General features: G+C 37.9%; 1 protein-coding gene across 1 annotated transcript in view; it reads left to right on the top strand.

The window, feature by feature from the left end:
* Nucleotides 1–15,504, top strand: part of sphkap (SPHK1 interactor, AKAP domain containing) — a 99,528-nt gene extending 84,024 nt beyond the window's left edge. The window contains exons 9-11 of the mRNA XM_056478710.1: nt 1,515–1,561; nt 8,922–9,106; nt 14,191–15,504. Of these exons, the coding sequence (XP_056334685.1) occupies nt 1,515–1,561; nt 8,922–9,106; nt 14,191–14,346 (388 nt within the window). The 3' untranslated portion in view covers nt 14,347–15,504. The remainder of the gene's footprint in view (nt 1–1,514; nt 1,562–8,921; nt 9,107–14,190) is intronic.
* The last annotated feature ends 1,329 nt before the right edge of the window (nt 15,505–16,833 follow it).

Genomic DNA, 16,833 nt, shown 5'->3' with positions numbered 1-16,833 from the left:
ATAACAATAATAATAATAATAACAATAATAATAACAATAATAACAACAATAATAATAACAATAATAATAATAATAATAATAACAATAATAATAATAATAACAACAATAATAATAATAATAATAATAACAATAATAATAATAATAACAATAATAATAACAATAATAACAATAATAATAATAACAATAATAATAATAATAACAACAATAGTTTAGAGCTTTACAATTTTTCTAGCCTCTAACAAGTCTATATAAATAACAATAACAAATAACAAGTCTTTTTTTAAAAACAATAAAGTAGCGAAATATGATTTTGCTTATGTCAGATGTTTTCTTGCACAGCTGGATGTTCAACTTTTGAAAAATAATTGTCTGCATTGGCCAAAACGGATTAACTAGTCACATCAGGATTCCGCTTGGTCTTAAAGCATTTTTCAATTGGTTATTTTTACTAATTATGATGGCATAGCAGTCCAAATATGACAAATGAGCTCATGTATGGGACAAATTCCCTTTGTCAGTGAGGGGTGGGTCTTCCGAACCACCCGAACCCCTCCCCCTGGCTAAGGGTCTGCACTACCAGTCAAAAGTTTGGGGTCAGTAAGATTTTTAGATGTTTTAAAATAAGCTTCTCCTGCTCACCAAGGCTGCATTTATTTCATCAAAAATACAGCACACTTCGTAAAATTGTGAAATGTTATTGCACTATAAAATAACTGTTCAAAAGTAGTTTATCATTTAATTTAATCATTTATTCCAGTGATTTTAATGATGAATTTTCAGCTCATTACTCCACATGATCCTTCAGAAATCACTCTAATATTAATTATTGTTATTATTAATGGTAATAGTAATAAAGTAATAATGACTTGAGTAACATTTCCATTTGAAACTACATACAATACATTAAAATGTTAATAAATATTTAACTATTTTTTACATTTAATAAAAGCGGCTTGGACCAGCGACCTTCTTGCTGTGAGATACAGCACTACCTACTGCGCCAGTGCATCGCCCATAATGATTTTCTTAAAAAAAAAAACTGACCCCAAACTTATGACCGGTAGTGTGTGTGTATGTATATATATATATATATATATATATATATATATATATATAAATTTTTATATATTTATTAAAATTATGATAATATAAATACATATTTTTTCCAACATATATGCAGTTTGCGTTCATCCACAAGAGTTTAAAGTGCATGTTTTGGGAATTTTCTGAGGAAGAACATTTTGGCAAGCGGAAATGAACAGCTGGTGTGTGTGTGTGTATGTCTTTGTGTGTGTAAAAGTGCTCACTAAGCGCTCTCGTTTGCTGCGTCTGGGAACTGTCTCAAACATCGGCGCTTTAATAGGCTTTGTGGCCAAAAGCTTGCAGTCATTTACTATTTTGAGCTTATTAGATGAGTGCAGTACAGTCGGGCCCCTGAAGGGCTCCGTGAGGTGACTGGAACAGGGCCAGTGTTTCTCTATACAGGATGATAATGATAGTGTCTCTGTCTGCAGTGAGGAGAGAGAGCGGAAGACTTCGCACTGTCAGGATCAGACGGACGGTGAGTTTACTACACACATGCATGCAATAATATTAAAAGTGCTTTGAAATGTGCATTTTTAATTCGAAATGTGATGTAATCTCAACATGAAGAGAGGGCGGGGCATAGAATAGCCCCTCCCCTTTAAAAAACAATAGTGTTTTGTTTTTATCACAGCTCTGCCAGTGAGAGTGGTTGAGCTCAAGCACATCAAATGAAAAGCAAATGAGAAGAAGGGGGCGGGGCATGTCAGACACTAGACAGCATTTGATTGGTCGGAAGATTTGATGAGAAACTGAAGTATGAGGTGACCATAATAAAATCGATGATTCATTTAGGCGGAAGTGGCGAACTGCAAGCTTTGGATGTTTATATCTTCTTCTAAATGTGAATTTTGTCACTGTTTTGAAGCACGCTAGCTTATAGATATCCTTAAAGGTCCCGTGACATGCTTTAAACTGTGCATTTTTTATTCAGAGTTTGACGTAATCTCAACTGAAACATGAAGAGAGAGCGGGGCATATAATAGCTCCGCCCATTTATAAAAAAAAACAGCCAATAGCATTTAATTTTTAGCACAGCTCTGCCAGTAAGAGTGGTTGAGCTCAAGCGAATCAAATGAAAAGCAAATGAGACGCGCCTTGAAGGGGGCAGGCACTAGACACTAGACAGCATTTGATTGGTCGAAAGATTTGATGAGAAACTGAAGTATGAGGTGACCATAATAAAATCCTTGATTCATTTAGACGGAAGTGACAAATTGCTTTGGATGTGTATATTAGGTTTATATCTTCTAAATGCGAGATTTGACACCGTTTTGGAACACACTACGTCTAAAAAACCTTTAAAAACCTTAAAAGAGGATATATGATGCACTGTAATGTTTTTTTTTAGATTTATTTTTTGCCTTTATTAGATAGGACAGTATTGAGACAGGAAGCGAAGTTGGAGAGAGAGAGAGAGAGGGGGGGGGGGGGGGTAGGGTAGGGAAATGTCCTCGAGCCGGGATTTGAACTCAGGACGCCCTGACATGCTACTGCACCATACTGTATGTCGGTGCACTAACCACTAGGCTATTGCGCCTATATGTAATGTTTGCTTTTAGTATCTGTTTGTGCATGTACAGCGTAAGATATGAAAATCCACAGAGCTCATAACAGATATTCACTGTGTTTTTGTAGGATTTATGGTCACGCTTTATTTTGATGGTCTGTGTGTTGAATTAAGTTACACTGCATCTGTATGCCAACTAATTCTCATTAGATTACAAGTAGACTGTTAGGTTGGGGTTAGTGTAAGTTGACATGTACTTGCTAAGTGTCTTATAGTCAGTTAGATGTCTGTTGAAGGAGCAGAATCAACAGATATTAAGCAGACAGTCTACTAATACTCAAGTGAACCATCAAAATAAAGTCTTACCGGATTTATATCAATCTAAGTCCAAATCCAATCCAAACTGTTAACAGGGAATCTGTGATGATCATGAGGGTGAATTAACAAAATAAATCCATCTTTTTGGTCAAATTGATGTTGTTTGTATTACCAGCCAAAATAACAAAAGAAGCCTGACAAGAAAAGACAATGAGGATGCACAAGAGTACAAATGTTTACAACATCCGAAGAACCAAAATGAATATATATGATTAGTATGGGCAGCACGGTGGCTCAGTGGTTGGCACTGTCGCCTCACAGCAAGAAGGTCGCTGATTCGCATCCCGGGCAGGCCAGTTGGCATTTCTGTATGGAGTTTGCATGTTCTCCCCATGTTCGCATAGGTTTCCTCCTGGTTCTCCGGTTTCCCCCACAGTCCAAACACATGCGCTTTAGGGCAATTGGATGTAGTGTTGTCACGATACTGGAATTCGGCACCTATCAATACTGAAAACGAAATGTTCAACAGAAATTACTGTGATTAGCGGTGAAGGTCATCAGTTCACAAAACTCACCGCTGTTTACTGAGTGTAACCTCAGATACAGGGACACTGGAGCGTTTCAAAGTCACGTCGATCAGCTGGTTTGTCTATAAGCTGACATCAGAGCGATCCGCTGAAGAATCACGGCTTTAAAATGCTCCAGTGTCATTCGCTCTGGGGGAAAATTCAGTCATTGGTCGACGGCACCTTTAGAAATATGTTTCTGGAGAAAAATGGTGTCACGTTCAATACTTATTTTCGCCGCTGTATGTCTTTTAGCTGTAATACTGGCTGTTTTTGGCAGGCAGGCGAATTTAAAGTAAATCACAGTATCACCGCTCTTCACACTTCTGTGCTAATGCGCTCAGTCTGAACTGAGCTGTTTCTCATTTTCTGTCAGTCTGAATTTTTCAACATAAATGTTGCATATTCTTCTGGAGAGTGAAATTTCACTGTGAATGAGGAAACAGACATTTTTGATGGGGCACCAGTGGCTTTAGATGAGACACTTTTTCAACTTTAGCTGTTCTTCATGCAAATGTAGCACAAGATGATCTCTAGACTTCAACTTTGGAGGTGATTAGATGTAATGATGAAAATGCATGTGGCTGAAGCATCGGTGTGGGCAGCGTGAGTGGGCTTGATGTTTCTGAGCCAGAAGTTAATGTGTTGGACTGCTGAAACAAACAATATACAAGCATCATTGTCATATTGCTCAGTGCGAGTATCAAGCTGCCAAGGCTGATTTATTTCAATAAATACTGGATATGATCTGCATGTTTTAAAGGGGCCCTATTATGCCCATTTTTACAAGATGTAAAAAAAGTCTCTGGTGTCCCTAAAGTGTGTCTGTGAAATTTCAGCTGAAAATATAACACAAATAATGATTTATATCTCTCTGAAACGGCCTCTTTTAGGCTTTGATCCTAATTGTGCCGTTTTAGCGACTGTCGCTTTAAATACAAATGAGATTGTGCTCACTCAGGGCTGTTATGCTAATGAGGGAGTGACCTCTAATGAGGGGCTTTTCACCCACTGATGTCAATCAAAGTGTTTATGCATCCTGTTTTTATGAAATGTGGTTATAAAACAAATAGAATTAACACATTCATATAAACACTTGATCAACAACACTACCATGTACACATACACATACACACTCTCTCAAAAATACACACCTAAACACATACACTCAAACATACACACTCAGACATGCATATACACACATTCTCTCACACATATACACAAACTCATACATACACACATACGCGAACATACACACACTCTCACAAACATACACATAAACATACTCTCTCACGTACTTACAGATACACCCACACACAATCACACACACAAACCAAGCAGGCACAGGACAGGAACATGATGTCAGATTGGCGATGTACCACAACGTTGTGGGGACGTTGCATTTTGTTTGGAAATGAAAATTGGGTTGACATCAAAACTCAACGATAGACCGACGTCAGTCAATGTCAACGTCTAACCTAATACCAACCAAATATCAACGTGTAATGATGTTACTGCTTGATGTTGTGTGGACGTTACCAATATGACATCTATCAGATGTTGGATTCTGGTTGCCATACCTGATGAATTAATGTCAGTATTTGACGTCAATATGACGTTGGTTTAAGATGTTGGCTCAACGTTGGATTTTGGTCACTTTCCAGCACAACCTAAAATCAACCAAATATGAACGTCATTTGACGTCATTATTGGACGTTAAAATAACATCATCCTTAGACGCTGGCTAGACATTAAACTCTGACGTCACAACCTTAATCTAACCTAATATTAAAGTCTTATGACATTGTGTACCTGTTAGGAACATAGACACACACTCACACTCAGATTCACACATACACACACACACAGACTCACACACGAGAGCTGATAGCCAAAGCAGAGAGACGAAACGCTGCTAAAACAGAAGACGTGTGATCGGGCAAGAATAAAACACCACAGACTAATTCTGGCGCTGATTTTTGTGGAGGATAGAGATGTACTGAAAGAAAAAACTTGAGTTACGTTAAAGACGATCCGCTAAAACCTCTGGCTTTGAAAGTAACTCTAGAAAAGTGCGATTAGCTCATCTGTCCTGGAGTGAGGGTTTAGCGCTGAGAATATTTCAAGCCTCTCTCTTGTTTCCCCCTGAGCTCTTCATCACTCACACTCTTGATAAAAGGAGATATTTAAGTAAAGGTCTCCACATGCATTGGGCTGTGTGCTCATTTCTGGCAGAAAGATTCATTCATTCATTCATTCAATCATTTTCCTTCGGCTTACTCCCTTATTTATCAGGGGTCGCCACAGCGGAATGAACCGCCAGCATATGTTTTATGCAGCGGATGCCCTTTCAGCCGCAACCTAGTACTGGGAAGCACCCATACACTCTCACATTCACACACACTCATACACAGCCACAGCCATATCACCCTGCAGCCCAAGACCGGTTACTCACTGAAGCTAAGCAAGGCTGAGCCTGGTCAGTACCTGGATGGGAGACCACATGGGAAAAACTAGGTTGCTGTTGGAAGTGGTGTTAGAGAGGCCAGCAGGGGGCGCTCAACCTGTGGTCTGTGTGAGTCCTAATGCCCCAGTAAAGTGAAGGGGACACTATACTGTCAGTGGGCGCTGTCTTTTGAAAGAGACGTTAAACCGAGGTCCTGGCTCTCTGTGGTCATTAAAAATCCCATGGCACTTCTCGTAAAGAGTAGTGGTGTAACCCCGGTGTCCTGGCCAAAGTCCCTCAATTGGCCCTTACCCATCATGGCCTCCCAATCATCCTCATCCACTGAATTGGCTCTATCACAGTCTCTCCACTCCACCCATAGCTGGTGTGTGGTGAGCGCACTGGTGCCGTTGTCCTGTGGCTGCCGTGGCATCATCCAAGTGGATGCTGCACACTGGTGGTGATGACGCCCCTCATGATTCTGAAGCGCTTTGGGTGTATGGCCATACACAATAAATGCGCTATATAAATACACACATTATATTACATTACATACAGTACAGCCAATTTAGTTCATCCAATTCACCTAAAGTGCATGTCTTTGGGCTGCGGGAGAGCACCCAGAGGAAACCCACACCAACACAGGGAGAACATGCTAACTCCTCAGAATGATTTAGCATCTATGTATATGGCATATGGTGTATATGGGTTTGGTCTTTGTGGAATAGATCTGCTACGCTGCTGCTTCTACTTTTATTGCTGCTTTAGAGCAAGTAATGAGCATTTCTACTACCAGTATATTCACAGACATGCTGTCGGAGGGGCTGTTTATGTGAAGTTTGCAACCAAAAAATGTTTAAATGTTTACATTTCTATGCATTTCGCCTGTTTGTTTACATGACAACAGTAATTTTTGTGACTACAAACACATCAATTTGAAAACGGCTTACAAAGTGTACGTTGGTTGAAAAGTAGTCAAAGATTTAGCCTTAATCTTACTAGGCTATACACTAATGGGGTGTTCACACCAGACAAGGCATGCACGACTAAATCATGCTATTCGTGCGTAAATAGACGCATGAACATTTTGAGTTTATCCGCTTCATTCGCGCGTCAAATTCACATCACAATAGACGGAGATTCGCGTCACAGGCAGGGCTTCTGTTAAGTCAATGCGGGCTAGCTCCATCTTTGCATTGACTTAACATGTAAATCACTCGCTCTTGACGCTTCATCCACATCTGTAAACGCATCAGTACACTATCCACTAAGCTATGAATAATTACAACTGAGAGTTGTGTCATAAATACAGTTTTCTTTTATAATAAGAAATTCTAACATTTTGACAAGTTGACTTTACTTAAAAAAGGGAGTAAACCAGTTCCCTTAAAAGCAACAAGTTGACTTTACTTAAAGGGCACATATTTGACCCCTTTTTCCAGATTTAATATGTCATTTGTGTCTCCAGAATGAGTCTGTAAAGTTTCAGCTGAAAACATCCATCAGATTATTTAATAGCTCTTTCAGAACTTTGTCATTTTTAGCTCTGAGCATCTTGTAGCTGTTTTTGTGGACTGTGCCTTTAATGCTAGTTCTCCCCACCTACCGTTCCCACGTGCCTGTCAGAGTGTGCCTCAGTCTCCGCCCTCGACTGCGTCAGATAAACAGCACAGTGACAGACATGAAGGAAGCAGATCTCCTGTAATGTTTGTAATAAATACCACAGTAAAAACTTAACCAATGATTATTTGATGTATTTGTTGTGGAGTTGCAACGATGAGTCACACACAATGTCGTTACAAAGTTCATGTGCACACACAGTGGACACACACACAGACAGCGCGCGTTTAGCTTTGCACTGTTTTTGCACGCATATGTGACAGGATACACGTTAATCTCCACTGCTGTATGGATATCTGTTATGTTAATGTTCAAAATAAACCTGATTTAACGTCCACAAACCAGGATTGAAGCATATTCTTTTATAATTGTACTGATATGCGGCTGTGGTGATAAAGTAAAGCTGAAGTAAATCGCTGAAATTCATTACAAACATGCACTGTTTTAAAAACTTGTAAAACTCATTCTTGATCACATTTGATGATGACTGATGATCACAGAGAGCTGAACAGATCTTTTAATCCCGGTTGCTTTGCGCATGTCCTGTCTTGTTGATATGATTACAATCGTTACAATGGAGACCTGTTAATACGCGACTGTCAATCAATTCTGTGGGCGGGAAAACCACACTCCTACATCACGTCACGGTCGTCCTCAAAATGGGAGGGATTTGCATCCTATTTTAACATCAGAACAATTAAAAAAAGAGAGAGAGAATTATTGTGTTTATATCACCCCAATATGACTGTGGACACACTATACCTGCACACAGTTCTGTCCAAACAGCTTACAAAAGATGATTTTCATCATAGGTGCCCTTTAAAGTGAGCAAAACCATTCCCTTAAAAGCAACAAGTTGACTTAAACTTACAAATGTTTACTTTTTTTAAGGTTTACTTAAAAATAAACCATTGTAACATGGAACTATTAAGTTAACAAACTTCATTTTTCATAATTTTTACAAATATTACTTGTGTATTATTATTCACATAGTTAATTGACTTAAAATTTCAACAGGCAACAGGTTTACTCATTTTCTTTTATGCATTCAACTTATATTTAATATAACTAGTGTTAAATGCTCACACTCAAAGTACTTTTGCTGCTTGTTCTAACAACTTATTTCAAATGAGTTGAAACCACAATTTTAAGTTAAGAACTTAACTGTTTTGTTCAATCCACTTAAATTTGTAAAAATGATGAAGTTAACTTGATCGCTTTGCGTTGGGACAACTTGAAGGAATTGTGTGGAACCCAGCGCTTTTTACAGTGCAGACTGTGTAATTCAATCGGTAAATGAATTCAGATACCACATTAATGATGTAATGAGTGTGTGTGTGTGTAGACCTGTTTGTAGTAACACTGGTTGTGTTGTCAGAGGTGACGTCGGGCTTGTCGACGGCCGGCAGCAGCTGTCAGCGGGAGCTCCTGGTGCTGAACTGTGACCTGGAGCCAGACAGTGTGGACGGAGAGCTGAGAGCCGCACTGCAGTGGATCTCTGCTTCTGAACTCGGCGTCCCCGCGCTTTACTTCAGAAAGACTCACCAGCACAATCTCACAAAGGTGAGGACAACCAAAGACTAGAACACAAGACATGTCACTCGTAGAGTTTTGAATGGGGAAAAGTGTAACGGTCAATAGGTTGTTTTCAATCATGTGGTTCTGGTGACGCACGAAATTCAGATGGAGGGCAGAAAGTAAAAAACGTTATGGGAAACATAGAGGAAAGTGTGTATTTCTACCATATTTCAAAGGAGATATAAATAGAAAATAACCACATATGTTGGGCATGATCCTTATATCATGAAGAGGGCCGAGTTTTCTACTTAACTAAAAAAAATTTGCCTGTCACTGAGGCGGTAGATACTGTATAAGCTGTTACATGAAAAAATACTATAGTAAATACTAAAGTGTTTGGAAGCATACTATAGATAATAAGTTTAATTAAACTCTCGTAGGGGCGACGCAGTGGTGCAGTAGGTAGTGCTGTCGCCTCACATCAAGAAGGTCGCTGGTTCGAGCCTAGGCTGGGTCAGGTGGCGTTTCTGTGTGGAGTTTGCATGGTCTCCCTGCGTTCGCGTGGGTTTCCTCCGGGAGCTCCGGTTTCACCCACAAGTGAAAGACATGCGGTACAAGTGAATTGGGTAGGCTAAATTGTCCGTAGTGTATGAGTGTGAATGAGTGTTTCCCAGAGATGGGTTGCAGCTGGAAGGGCATCCGCTGCATAAAACATGTGCCAGCTTATCACTGGGAAACATCCATACACACTCATTCACACACATACACTACAGACAATTTAGCCTACCCAATTCACCTGTACCGCATGTCTTCGGACTTGTGGGGGAAACCAGACCACCCGGAGGAAACCCACAGGGAGAACATGCAAACTCCACACAGAAATGCCAACTGACCCAGCCTTCTTGCTGTAAGGCGATTGTGCTACCCACTGCACCACCTCTGTAAAGTAATATCTTGCCAATATTGGAACTCATGGTTGCTTGACCAAAGTAATTGAGGAAGAGTTTTAGTGTTATTCTAACAAAAGGAGCAATTTGCATCAAAGTCTGATCCAAATCTTTTATTTAAGAAGTTAGAAGAATCACTTCCTGTCCTCCATCTGAATTTCGCACATCATCAATTAGATTATGTGAAAACAACCTTAATGGTGAATGAAGCCCCGCTTTTTAATTCTTCACTTTCGCCGATTGGTGAAGTTTTTCCCTCACCGCTGTCGCCACTGGCTTGCATGGTTTGGGATCTGTAGAGCTGCGCATCGATAGATTTGCTCTTCAGTGTTTGGACTCTCAGTGATTATTAAACCACACTGAACTGAGCTAAACTGAACTGAACTTAACCACTGAAAACTGAACTGACACTGTTTCAATTCACTATGATCTTCTATGTGAAGCTGCTTTGACACAATCTACATTGTAAAAGCGCTATACAAATAAAGGTGAATTGAATTGAATTAAACTTTTAGTACAGGAGCCAATTAGCGATCACTATAGACTGAGGATTCTCCGGAGGAGGGGGGAGGTACCAGACATGAGTTTCTGCGCATTTTGTGTGATTCGAACGTTTAGAAATGAATCTAAAGAGACAGTTGTTGTTTTATTTTATTGCTAATTCCTAATATGAAATTCAATGGTAAGCTTGACAAGCAATTTTGGAGAAGTTCATGTTTTCCCATTCAAACAGAATGTGAAATGACTTGCCTTAAAGGGACTTTGGGACAACTCAAGGTTAGCCGTTTGTTTGAATCACTAACCAGCAGGTCCACGTGGAGGCTGTAGAGGAGAAAAACACAGTCTTCTGCAGAGTCAGAGCATTACTTATTCATGACATACAACAGTCTCACTGCCTTTGAACACTCGGTGGAGTTCAAATGGAGTCAGTTCTTGTGTATTTTAGAGTTTCAGAGGTGAGAAATAAAGATTTTGTAACAATGTTTACCATTGGATATAAACTAAGTGAACTTTTTCGAGTTTAAATTAGAATTAAAATTAGGTCAATACCTGGATGGGAGACCACATGGGAAAACTAGGTTGCTGTTGGAAGTGGTGTTAGTGAGGCCAGTAGGTGGCGCATAACCTGCGGTCTGTGTGAGTCCTAATGCCCCAGTATAGTGAAGGGGACTCCATACTGTCAGTGGGCGGCGTCTTTTAGATGAGACGTTAAACCGAGGTCCTGACTCTCTGCGGTCATTAAAAATCCCATGACACTTCTCATAAAGAGTAGGGGTGTAACTCCAGTGTCCTGGCGAAATTCTCACCCTTTCCCATCATGGCCTCCCAATCATCCCCATTAACCGAATTGGCTTTATCATTGTCTCGCCACTCCACCTGTGACTGGTGTGTGGTGAGCGCACTGGCACAGTTGTCCTGTGACTGCCGTCGCATCATCAAACTATTTTCTTTTGTGTTCATCAGAAAAAAGTAAATTAAAACAGGTTTATAACAAGCGTGCCAACTGTGACATATTTTTAATTTAGGGTGAACTGAGTTTGAGTTTAGCATGTGTCATAATAAAACAGCAAAGAGACTGTGTGAACATTCAACTTATTTTTGGAGAAATACAAAGTATAGCATCATTTACATAAATCACAAAACATATGTGAATCCCAAAATCTTTCATTTAAGGGGAATTAATTTAGCAAATATATGAGTCAATTAAAGGGATGTTGAACACAAAAGAAGATAATCTGAAGAATGGTGTAAAAAGCAGCCATTGGCATGCATAGTAGGAACAAAACATACTATGGAAGTCAACAGCTGTTTTTCTTCATTATATCTTCCCTTATGTCCAAAACAAGAAAGAAATTGTCATTTTTTAGGGTGAATTGTTCCTTTAATGAACAAAAAACAAACATGGCTACAGATTTACTTTATATACAAATGTTTTTGGTACTAATTAAATTGTCTAAAACAACCTGTCCTTTAAAAAAATAAAAAATTGTTGCATGTTATTTTCCAAACACTCGAGCAGTGCACATGTTGCTGTTTTGTAGATGGCGCTGAAGTGTGTGTAGAGAACATGCTGCTGCTCTTAATTTGACGTGAGCTCTGAAAAGCACCATCGCTGTGCCCTTCAGCCAGACTCCAGGGCTCCAGAGCTCCAGAGCTCTTCAGTTTGGAGTCCTAAAACCTGAAGACGAATTAGCATGGATTCCCTCTGGAACTGCTGTTGGGCTTTTAGAATAGCAGTTTTTGATTTGTGGGTAAAATTAGGCCAGTGGTTGACATCACATCAGGAGACTCACAATACGTTCTACGATACAAAGAACACACAATCATCATACCTCGAAAGTCAATTTTTTTATGTTAAAGGGAACAAAAAATGACAAGCCTGTAATCATTTACTCATCCTCAACTTGTTCCAAACATGCATTACTTTCTTTAGTTGAACCCATGAGAAGATATGCTGAATGTTGGAAAAAAACCGCCATTGATTTCCATAGCTTTTTTTTTTTCTACAATGGATGTAAAAATAAAAATTAATACATTTTGGAACAACTTGTGTGAGAGTAAATGAATTAAATATTAATTTTTGGGTAATCCCTTTAAAGCATTTTCTTATCATTCTATCATAACTCAACATTAAAACAGTGATCATAACATTATTTATCAATATGCGCACCTTTTTGGATTCTCAGAAGCTATAGAAATGAAAACATGTAAAACAGGAAATATGTTTGGACCATTGTTGTTGTTTACCTCTCTCAAAATGGTCTATATATATATATATATATATATATATATATATATATATATATATATATATATATATATATATATATATATATATATATATATATACACAACAGTTCTGTCTGGTTCTCAAATCTGATTGCCTGATGTGATAGTCATGCAATATTCTGCAATAACAGCACTTGTTGCAGCTGTTGGACAACATAATGTACTTTTAAGGCTTTTTTAGGCGAGAATGTTGTTGTTTAGATTGCTGCTATGCAGTTTATTTATAAGGATAGTGCCTATTTTAATTCCCACATCAGCGGCCATTAGCCTGTCTTTGAGCAGAGCAAAGAGGGTTGCTGTTGCTGGCAAAAGAAACCGCATAAATGCTTAGAGGAGAAAAAGCTGAGTGTAATTTTTTTAAGTACAGTTGATCAAATCTTTATAAAACAGGTAAGTGACATTCTAAGTCGATCTCTCTCTTTTGTATGTTGTAGTGCTGTATTTATACCATAGTGATCTAGTGGTGTTCGCTTTGCTTTGGCTTTTTCTGGGTTAATTATTGTTTTCTCCTAATTGCAATAGAGAAATACTGGGAAATCTCTGTAGACTGATGGCATTTCATACCGTTCAGCTTTATAATCTTAAAATGTCAGCAAATTCACCTGTTTTGTCATCACTTTAGACATTACACTAGAGAATCCTTCAAATACTAGCTCTAAAGTGACGTTGGTGGAGTAGCAACGGTTTCTGCTGTTCTGACGTCAGCTGCAGATGTGAATGAATGGCGGAAGAAAGTAGTTCCTCTTATAAAAGCGTTTTGAGACTCTCTGTGTTTGATTTTCTTTTTTATATACACAATTATGCCATCAAACTGTTGTATAAACACAATATCACACTCGTAGCAGTGCAATATGGCTGTATATCTGCACTGGTGGGACACTAAAGCACATATATATATATATATATATATATATATATATATATATATATATATATATATATATATATATATATATATATATATATATATCAGGGGTGCCAAAATATATATATGTATGTTAACAAATGGAACCTCATTTTACTGAACAAAAGACCTATAAATAGTCAGAGAATTTTCAATGTCGTAGGTCAGATTAACGTGAGAATGTTAATGTTCAAAAATAAATCGCCTATTAAGTCTTCATTCAATTGGTGCTGTGATGAACAACCACTGCTAATACAACAATTTCAGTAATCTTAAAGTTATATAATAAATAATTAGGCACATATTTTTTATGAAGTGTTCATGATATCAATTTTGTGCATGTTCATTATCCCGATATATTGACTCATCGAATATTGCCATACCTAATAGTCCATACCTAATAATTCCAGAAGAACAGAGAGTGAAGTGGTCTGTATAGCTGTATATCAGTGATGCTGTAGTGACCAGCTTGTGTTTTTTTTCCTCAGCTCCACAGAGTGCTGCAGTTGGCAGGTCAGAAGGCTTGGCGTGTTGGAGACTTGTTCAGCGCTGTGGCTCAGTTTTGTCAGCTTCACCAGGACCTGGAGCTCAGAGGACGGCCACTGCCCAGCCTGTTTGACTGGATCCTGAAGACCAAACGCTAGAGCGCCAACCATCAGGAGACCGCAACATATCCCTCCTGAGCTAGCACACGTTTATAAGCCCTAAAGCCAGTGAGAAAACACCAACAAACATCCCATTCCAGATGCCAATGCACCTTCACCAAGACTCTAAGATCCAACAAACTCAACCAAAACCAAACATCAGCACATTTTCCAGAGCTCAGCTGTGAAACTGGAGGTTCACAAGACGCCTGCAGCATTCATGGCCCCTCAAGACCCTTAGCATGAAGCTTTCTTAGCTATCTTGAACCACCAGCACATCCCACAGAGATCAGATCCACAGCTCGCACAATCCTCCATCTCGCTCGAACATGTCTTTGGTGGGAATTCTGGGATATGCTCTAGGAAGAGAAATGCCTTGCTCATACAGTGTGTGTGTGCACATATCTCTTTATCGATTGTGATTTGAGGATACTTCCCTTTAAATTACGCATGTTCCTGTCTTGACGCGCACGCACACGTAGATCCGACCCATTTCCAGCCAGCTAGCGCTGGTTTAGAGAAACATGGCTTAAACCGACCAATCAGCCTTGACGTTTTGTAGCTTGCGGATTTTTGCTGTACGACGACAAACCCGTTTCAAATGCACAACGTGACTTTTTACGAAGACAGCGCGAGCTCTGGCGTAGAGATTTGACGACATTTAATTCAATGTTTGTACTTAAAGTGAAATATAGTTCGATCTCATTCCAAACACACTTGGTTGTTTTGAGTTTACATCAGTCGTTTCGTTGTACCTCCGAGACTGAGTTCTATGTTTAGTTTTTGTGTGACTACTGTTATTTAAGAGATCTTTTTATTTTGGCTAGATGTAAATAGTCTAGACTGTGAGCTACTGTACCATCGGGCTGCAAATGGAAATGTACGTTTTCAGTTTTCCGACAGACAGGATCACAGCACTAAAAGTCTCACCAGACTACTGTAAACGTTCGAATATAGAAGTATGACTATCGCAGAGTATCATTAAAGTACAAGTACAGTTTTGTCAAGTTGACGTGTAAACGTGTAAAGTCTGGTGGCGTTTTGGTTTTCTCCGCATAGTAACATAATAGTAGTGTGTTTTAATATCAGCAGTGAAGGCACACAGCTGTATCCGGTCTGTCACGGTAAACCTGAATGTATTTATCTTTTCAAAATAAAATTTGCGTACGGTGAGTTCCATGTCAGTGACATTTATTTGAAAACGCTTGTGTGAATAAATGAAATGCATTTAATGAGGCATACCTACACATTCAGTCAGCTTGCATGCCAAAAACGGACATTCCAGGTAAAACACACCAAAACAATTTAAATATTATCATGTATATATATTAAGTATTCAAGGGATAGTTTACCCAAAAACGTACATTTTCTCACTAATTACTCACTTTCAAGTGGTTTTAAAATTGTATGTATTATGCCGCGGTCACACTTGAATTTGAGCATGGGAAATTTAGTTGTACGGCGCTGTGAAAAGGGGTCTGACGCAGTGGTGTAGTCCTAAAAAAAGTTGGTGTACTAATACACCCGACCCAAATTTTAAATAAAAGTAGTCAAAGAAACTACTTAAGTCAATGTTTATTTGATTCATCAGCTATATATATATATATATATATATATATATATATATATATATATATATATATATATATATATATATATATTATTATTATTATTATTATTTTTTATTTTTTTTTTTTTACATCAGTTACCTGTAACTATTAACTTCTACAACGAAAGGAAAAACAAATACTATGTCAATGTTGTCAATGTAAGTCAATGGTTACAGGTTTCCAGCTTTCTTCAAAATATCTTCTTTTGTGTTTAACAGAAATATTTTATATATGTATATATATATATATATATATATATATATATATATATATATATATATATATATATATATATATATATATATTGTGTGTATGTGTATATATATATTGTGTGTATGTGTATATATATGTATATATATATATATATATATATATATATATATATATATATATATATATATATATATATATATATATATATATATATATAAATATATTGTATAATAGTTAAGAGAAAACAATTAGGAATTATGAGATAAAACAATTCTTTTTTTACTCTGGAATGCAACTGTATCTTAATGAAAAGGTCATAGAATATCACACAATTTGTATTGTAATTTGAAAAAAAAAAGGACTTTCTATCACAAGAAAACACAAACATCTTTTCTATGATAGAAACGAGCACAGAAATACATTTTCTGAGCATGGTTTTTGCTTTAACAAACAGTTATGTGAATTTTTTTTTAACAAATTATAATAATAATAACATTTTTGTCCTAGTAGACAGCACACCACTAATGCGTCTAACCCATATTTCACCCAGAATAGGGAGAAATACAACCTCAGACATATCCTCTGCACATACTACGTTCTCCAAGAAAAGAAATACTACAGCAGTGTGACAGGAACACACAATACCATAATCCAGAGAGAGCTG

This window comes from Danio aesculapii, chromosome 18 (genome assembly GCF_903798145.1).
Source record: "Danio aesculapii chromosome 18, fDanAes4.1, whole genome shotgun sequence".
Taxonomy (NCBI): domain Eukaryota; kingdom Metazoa; phylum Chordata; class Actinopteri; order Cypriniformes; family Danionidae; genus Danio; species Danio aesculapii.
Note: the sequence above shows the minus strand (reverse complement) of the source record. Positions and strands in the feature narration are given on the sequence as shown.